At 42.3% G+C, this 8,326-nt stretch overlaps 1 protein-coding gene across 2 annotated transcripts; it reads right to left on the bottom strand.

The window, feature by feature from the left end:
* Nucleotides 1-4,376: 4,376 nt before the first annotated feature.
* On the bottom strand, nt 4,377-6,628 carry LOC113282524. Of its 2 annotated transcripts, none has more exons than XM_026531557.1 (3): nt 5,798-6,628; nt 5,449-5,646; nt 4,377-4,749 (listed from the first exon to the last, which is right to left on the bottom strand). In XM_026531557.1, the coding sequence occupies exons 1-3, from the start codon at nt 6,029-6,031 to the stop codon at nt 4,678-4,680; spliced, it is 504 nt and encodes a 167-aa protein (XP_026387342.1). In that variant the 5' UTR covers nt 6,032-6,628; the 3' UTR covers nt 4,377-4,677. The 2 variants fall into 2 exon arrangements, with proteins under 2 accessions (XP_026387342.1, XP_026387339.1); XM_026531554.1 differs by having other exon boundaries at nt 5,519-5,646.
* Nucleotides 6,629-8,326: the final 1,698 nt, after the last annotated feature.

Raw genomic sequence — 8,326 nt, 5'->3', positions numbered from 1 at the left:
TTAGATTTGAGAGATCAATCTGTACAAGTCCGGCCTAAACCAAGAAACGGCCGTTTCAGACTTGCGTCGGTCACAAAGTGGAGGACAAGGGTTGGTTTTGGGGAGGGAAGCGAAGAGAGTGTAGAGACAAGAATAGTTGATTCTGGAAGAGTAGTTATTTTGTGACTTGTATCAGAAAGTGGGAAGCTAACAGATGGGAAAGCTAGCAAACGTTTTCTGAGTGTTGTATGATCCTGACCAGAACTTGTTGTTCGGTGGAAATAGGTAATGCCTATTTATACAAGTCGAAGTGAAACGTACTCTGGTATCATTAAGAAATTGAAAACGGGTGAGTAAATGGGAGGAGGTGGTAACCGGTAACGCTTGGAATGATGTTCCATAAAAGAAAGCGTTTCACCATTACTCCCTGTATTTACTAACCGCCTCATCCTTATGACACTTCCTTATAACGAGCGTAGTGTACGCCGCACGTTGTAAACCGTCAAACCAATACCCAGTGAGCAACCCCCAGTTTGTGACATGCGTTGATGTCTCGAGTATTTTTGTGGAAAACATGTAACATATTGTTGTTGTCTGGCAAGTTGAGTTTGAGAGACTTGTCGGCTCGGTGCTGACCTTCAACGATCGAGATTTTGCATCTTAAGAAGAAGGTAGCCGTTGATTATTGCAACCTTCCGTTTTTCCAGCCAGTGTCATGAAGGAAGGATGGCATGGACGTGTACGTTTTGGGCGTGGCCAAGCATGGCATAGCTTAGGCGCGGCCAAAACTAGAGTTTTGGCGTAGTTTGTGCGCTGCAAGAATTAGAGTTTTGGCGTTGGGCCAAAAGTTGTCGCGTGTTAGCAGGTGATCTTGGATGTCTAAGATCCACATCTTAGGCGGAAGGGCGGTCATTGATCGTCGCGGCCCTTCGTTTTGGCATCCAGGAACGGTCGTGCACGGTTTGGGCGTGGCCAAGCCTGGCATAGTTTAGGCGCGGCCAAAACTAGAGTTTTGGCGTTGGGCCAAAGGTTGTCGCGCATTTGCTGGCGACCTTGGACGGCTAAGATTTGCATGTTAGGTGGAAGAGCGGCCGTTGATCGTCGCGGCCCTTCGTTTTTGGCATCCAGGAATGGTCGTGCACGGTTTGGGTGTGGCCGAGTCCTGGCATGATTTAGGCGCGGCCAAAATTAGGTTTTGGCGTCGGGCCAAAGGTTGCTGCGCGTTTGTTGTCGGCCTTGGACGGATAAGATTTGCATCTTAGGTGGAATGGCGGCCGTTGATTATATCGGCCCTTCGTTTTGAAAGCCAGGAATGGTCGTGCACGGTCTGGGCGTGGCCAAGTCCTGACATGATTTGGGCGCGTCCAAAATTAGGTTTTGGCGTTGGGCCAAAGGTTGTCGCGCGTTTGCTGGCATCCTTGGACGGCTAAGATTTGCATCTTAGGTGGAAGGGTGGTCATTGATCGTCGTATGCCTTCGTTTTGGTGGCTGCATGGGGAAGGCCGGCATGGTATGTCGCGGCAAGGTGGTTGGCATGCCATTGGCACATGTGGCATGGCATGCCTTGTCGCAGTTTGGCGTGGCCAAAACTAGGGTTTTGGGTCATGCGTCGTTTGGCGACCTTGGACGGCTAGGATTTGCATCTAGGATGGAAGGGTAGTTGTTGATCGTCGCACGCCTTCGTTTTGGTAGCCGCATATGGAAGGCCGGCATGGTGGCGCCAACGCCATTGGCGCATATGGCTTAGCTTAGTGGGGCCGAGGGTTTGGTACGGACGGCTTGGCATGGTGGGGCCAAGGCAAGGTGTGGTTGGCTTGGCATGGTGGGGCCAAGGATTTGGCATGTCGTTGGTGCATGGTGCGGCTAGCATGGTTGGGGCCAAGGCAAGGTGCGGTTGGCTTGGCATGGTGGGGCCAAGGGTTTGGTACGGACGGCTTGGCATGGTGGGGCCAAGGCAAGGTGCGGTTAGATTGGCATGGTGGGGCCAAGGTTTTGGCATGCCGTTGGCGCATGGTGCGGCTATCTTGGCATGGTGGGGCCAAGGATTTGGCATGCCATTGGCGCATGGTGTGGCTAGCATGGTTGGGGCCAAGGCAAGGTGCGGTTGTCTTGGCATGGTGGGGCCAAGGGTTTGGCATGCCATTGGTGCATGGTGCGGCTAGGATGGTTGGCATTCCTCGGCGCGGTAGACGTGGCTGTCATGGTTTTCCATTGGCACAGTGGTGCGGCTGGCATGGTTGGCATGCCTTGCCGCGGAGATGTGGCTGGCATGGTTTGCCATTGGCACAGTGGTTCGGCTGGCATGGTTGGCATGCCTTGGCGCGGAGATGTGTCTGGCATGGTTTGCCATTGGCACAGTGGTGCGGCTGACATGGTTGGCATGCCTTGGCGCGGAGATGTGGCTGGCATGGTTTGCCATTGGCACAGTGATGCGGCTGGCATGCCTTGGCGCAGAGATATGGCTGGCATGGTTTACCATTGGCACAGTGGTGTGGCTGGCATGGTTGGCATGCCTTGCCGCGGTAGCATGAGAGTTAGGGTTTGGCATAGATGACGTCGGTCAATGTTAAGGGTTCTGCCGTGGAACATGACACATAAAAAAAATGTACCCTGATAATTCTTATGTAGTCATGCTGATCGATTCAATAAATGTGTTAAACATAGTGACGTCATGTCAGATGTGCGGTTTTACGATTTTAACCCTAAACTAAAAACCACCATCAACAACTGCGAACCTCTATTATTCTCATAGCAGAATGAATCTTTTCACACTAATGAATTGTAGTTAATAAATGGTTAGGACTTAGGAGGATTATTCCAGTTAAAGCATTTTGCTGTCATTTTAGTTGCTCGTCATTTATCCCTCTGATATGTTACCATCAAACTTTTCTGCCGCTTGTGGTGTACTATTTGTGTAAACTGTAAAGCACTGGCACATTACATGAACTCAGTAAAAAATTGTTTATAAATCATTCGGTTACCCAAAAACCGTCTGGTTTTTAACAAAACCGAATAGAAACTGAACCGAGTGAAACCGTTTTCAATATCGGAAAACCGATTACTTTGGTTTCGGTTTTTGCCAAAACCGAAGAAAACCGAACCATGTGCAGCGAGAGGTGACATGATTTTGGTGGCGAAGTTGCATTACAGTTGAAATATGGGATTCCGAAGAAGATATGAGAGAGAGAGAAGAAAAAGCGGGTGCCGGTGGAAAAAGAAAGCGGGTGTAGTTGAGGTTATACGAGTCATGAAGGTCCCAAGGAAGAACTTCTTGCTGATACATGATTCCTATATCACCAACATCCAAGAACTTATAATACTCTGTTTTAAATATTTAAATATTTAGGGAACATCCTTTAATAAATTCGACGATCTTCTAATAGTTAGTCAGCAAATATAAATGTTCTATAGAAAAGGCCCAACAGATGCCTACCAGACGTCAGCAAGAAATTCTAAGTTGTGTTTACCAATCAGTCTTTGCTTAAAATAAGTTGTGTTTTAGCTTAGGCGATTTGGATAGTTAGCATCTATCGAAACTGGCCATTAATGATATAAGCTGCATTAGTAATTCGTTTAGGGGGGCAAACTCAAACTCAAAAACCCCACATTGAATAGGCAGCAAGCACTGAGATTACATTCAAAAAAATCTCATTTATCGCCCGATCCTCAAGGCACTTTTTTACGGATTCAGGTTTAGTAAACAGAAATCAACTTCTTCGTATCAGTAATTTTCTTCAATCCACTTGACTTTCAAAAAACAACAAAATAATAAATTTTGAGTTAGATCGAAATTTAGTCAGATTCAGAGACAAATTCAACCAAGGTTGATTAAGGTGTGCCGATAGGAGCATGCGCCAACAGAATGAATTCTCTGATATAATCTCTGTATGACTACTACTAACTTATCAGTATTTAACTGCTCATTCAGTGAAAACATTCCCACCTTTAAAGGCTTAACATAACACTGGCCCAGAAATAATCATTTATAAAAGAAGACTTGAACTCCGCGGACTCTACAGCAATCTATGTTCTTAAAAGTTGAAACCATCTAGGTGTTCTGCGCACTGGAAGTCTATCAAACCAGATTTGAACCCAACTTATAGTACATACCACACACTCTAAGTTCCATAGAGCAAAAACATTTAACCTACATTGTTGTCTTAGAAACAATGTCAGCATAGTGCCCCATCAAAGCTATAAACAAGCAACTAATCCTTACTGATTACTCAACATGAGGTGCTAAAAGGGAATAACATGATATTGACCACTATTTCTAGCCATGTAGTTCTCTTATTTACTATCTTACTACACCTCACACAGACGGGACCCTAGCAACTCCAATTTGCAAAATAACCCATATCCTCAATTCAGCAAAAGCCATCAACAGCTAGCAAATCCACTCAAAAATCAAACAGACCGACCAAGGTTTTGCAATAATTTATAAACCAACCAAATTTCTACAATTATTAGTATTTGAAACGAAAACATACAGGAAAGCATCTTGTCTACCGAAACACATGTCACATTGGTCTGAAAAATGCTTACAAATACATTTCTGAAGTCTTCAAATACATCTATAAGATGAACTAAAATCCACTTGATCTTACCTCAGGAATGATAAAATATGCATCAGGCGGGCCAAGAAAAGTTTGTGTAGTTTGTTGGTCATGCAGCATTGCTTGTTCACTCATGGTTTTCCTAACATGCAGTGCCTCCACTTCCCTCCTGATCCTCATCTCCAAAAGTGGCCTTGTTCCATATCTTAAGAACCTGTCAAAATGGTAATATATCATCCGTTGAGGATCCATTAAACACATAATAGCTTGTGTGACATCAAGAGATTCACAGAAGCAGTATAAAGTTCTATTCAAAAATACAACCCCGACAGAACTTCAGGGTCACAGATTTGGAAGGCACTGCAGCAAGGTGTAAACCTACTAGTGATACTATGCCATTTCACAGCTAACTGATTCAAACACACCAATAGCTGAGATACTCCTATAAATACGTACTTGGTTCGAACCAGCAGTTGTTTCCCAAATATTTGTCCTTGCTCTTAATAATTGTCATTTCAGTAACAATAAATTAGGATTAGAGTTGGGAATCAAACCTGGCTGCTCGTCCAGAAATTCATGATTCCACCTAAAATTAGTATCTCGTCCGGGAAAACTTTGATTAAGTAAAATGTGTACACCAAAACTAGGGCTTCTTATATTAGCACTCCTGGTCAGCTAGACAACCGTCTAATCAATTTCACATGCACTCAGCCATAAAATTAAGATTAAAGGAAGATCTCTAAACTACAAGTGACCTTATAGGTAACTATTTGTTTTCATTTTATTCATGGATTTTTCTACTATCGAATCTAGGAGTTATTTCTATCGAGCTCTAAAGCCCTTGCTATTTCATTGTATAATAACCAGATTATCAAAGTGATTGAATACAAGAAAAGTAAGAAAGAATAACAACCTCATCAAAATTCATCAGCTCATCACTCATCGTGTTCTTTTGCATATCTAACATTTGATTAATTACCCACCCGTTGGCCTTCTCAACATCCTTTCTTTCATCCTCGCCCAATACTGACAGTGCCTCATAACTTGCACTGCCTCCACTTCCTTTCGGATCCTCCTCTCCAAAAGTGGCCTTGTTCCATATCTTAAGAACCTGTCAAAATGGAAATATATCATTCGTTGAGGATCCATTAAACACATAATAGGTTGTGTGGCATTAATAGATTCACATAAGCAGTATAAAGTGATAGAACACAAGAAAAGCATCCAATCTGAATACAAGAAAAGTAAGAAAGAATAACAACCTCATCAAAATTCATCAGCTCATCACTCATCGTTTTCTTTTGCATATCTAACATTTCATTAATTACCCACCCGTTGGCCTTCTCAACATCCTTTCTTTCATCCTCGCCCAATACTGACAGTGCCTCATAATATTTCTTCAACGCATTGTTTACAGCATTATTTACACGTTTGGCATCCCCCTTATAAGACGGCCAAGTTACCCAACTCCTTTTCGAATATTCAACCTTCTCCATAGCTTCATAGACTAAACTGACTTTGCGATCATATTCAGCCAATTTTTTTTCTTTTGCATATCTAACATTTGATTAATTACCCGTTAAATTTCTTTCATCATCGCCCAATACTGACATTAACTCGTTAAATTTCTTCAACGCATTGTTTACAGCATCATTAGCACGTTCGGCTTCCTGCTTAAAAGACGGCCATAATAAGCAATTGCTTTTCACCTCTTTAACCTTGTCTATAGCTTCATAGGCTAAAATGACTTTGCGTTTATATTGAGCCAATTTTATTTTTTTCGGATCAGGACTTTTTCTTTGCTTCTTTTTTCCCTGGGCGATTAGGCTTGGGGTTTCGGCACTATATTGTCTGATTTGGAAAAAGTCGGTAGTTCTAGGGTTTGAAAAGATTTGGAGGTGGAATTTTGAGATGGTAGTTAGGTTAAAATTGTTTGAAGGGGATGATGAAATCGAGCTTATGGAAGAAAAGGAAGATATGGGTTTTGATGTAAATGGGTTTCTCCTTCTTAGGAGTATTGATGAAATCCTTGAAAAAACCATCTTTTGGAAACCAGATCTGAGATTTTTTCCTCTTTCCACAGGTAAATGAGAGTTATGTCGTGTTTAGTTTTAGCGTTGGCCTTCATAACTATATATCGTGTCGTGACTGCAGACACTTTTTACCTTCAGGGCCAGCCCTACGGCCCATGCCTTTACATACTCCCGATTAGACCTGGCACTAACCTGCACCGGATTGATCCTAATTTCATGAATTCATTTTTAGAACAGAAGTGGTGGCCGTGTATCTTACACTATATCGTCTGAAACTGGTAGTGAGATGGGATTTGAGGTTGTTGTTGCTAAGAAGAGAAGTGGTGACTGTGTATCTTATAAAAATTCCAGAGCAACATCCGACAAGATTTTAGGTTGTTGTTTCTCTATGAATCTTTAATTTCATGAATTCATTTTTAAAACAGATGATAACTTCTGGGTTTACATTTTTTTGGTGCAAACAGTGAAGAGGATGATATGGTTGCCGGCTTAGTTTGAGCCGCGGGTTCTGATTGTTGTTGCTAGTAGTTGAGGTTTGAATGGGAGAGTTGATGCTGAACAAGGAATGAGGAGATGCAGTGAATGAGTGTTGAGATATAATAGCTTTGATCAAGATTAATTTGGTTGTATTGTCGGTGGTTGAACCAAGAGTCAGAGAAGGATTGCAGGAAGGGTGAGTAATTGCAGCTGCAATATGGTGGTGCTGGACGGAATGAAAGGGCTTAGGACAGTGCAACAAAGTGCTACCATTCAGCTGCAATGCGAGAAGGTTTTCAATCTTTTAAAGGTGCATTTCTTGTCCTTTTCATATACATCAATTGGAGAATGCATTTCTCTTCATACAAGTCTTACCTGGTTCCTGTCAGTGGTTTGCTCAAATTTCTTCTTGTCTTTAAAATCATATTCCCCTAGTACTTACCTTACTGCCTTGGTATACTTTTTGATCTATATTGTTGCTTAGGGACCCCAATACGTTCTTCTTGTTAGGACCGCAACAATCCCCTCTTTATACATGAATGAGCAATTTTAGATGTTTAGAACAAATAGTGTGTAAGCCTTACAGTAATTGCACGTCTTGACTACTTGTTAGACATTCTTAGTCAAGTCAGTTGTTAGACATTGTTAGTTGTGCTGTTCTACTGCCATGTAACTCGGTCTCTTAAGACTAGCTATTTACTTGTTGGGCAGTTGAACTGTTTCCATTATTTTTTGTAACTGCATGTATGAATCTTCAGTATAAATAACACTCCAGTCTGCACAGGTTATGTGTGGAAGAATTCACCCAAAAACCCTTTCTAACTTGGTATCAGCCTTGATCCAAGCCACCTTCCGCAAACAATCACAAAACCTACACCAAAACCACAGAAAACCTTATTATCAAAAATGGCAAATGTTACTAACACTCTACGCCAAGTACAAATCCACCATATGGTTACCCTAAAACACAAAGAGACGAATCATCTTCTGTGGAAAGCTCAATTTAAACCCATTCTAAAAGGTCATGATCTCACAGGCTTTATAGATGGAAGCAAAGAAAAACCAGCAAAACATTTACCAGAAAGTGAAGCTGTAAATCCTGCTTTCACTGCGTATGAACAACAAGACTCCTTGATTTTTGGGTGGTTGAACTCAACTTTACAACCTGAAGTGTTAAGTACAGTTGCACGTCTTGACACAACCAAAGAAATCTGGGATAAATTGGAGTCGAAGTATGCACCAAAAACTTTTGCTCATCAGATGAGCTTGAAGATACAGCTT

Source organism: Papaver somniferum, chromosome 1, assembly GCF_003573695.1.
Source record: "Papaver somniferum cultivar HN1 chromosome 1, ASM357369v1, whole genome shotgun sequence".
Lineage (NCBI taxonomy): Eukaryota > Viridiplantae > Streptophyta > Magnoliopsida > Ranunculales > Papaveraceae > Papaver > Papaver somniferum.
The sequence above is the reverse complement of the archived record's forward strand: the minus strand, read 5'-3'. Positions and strand labels throughout refer to the sequence as shown.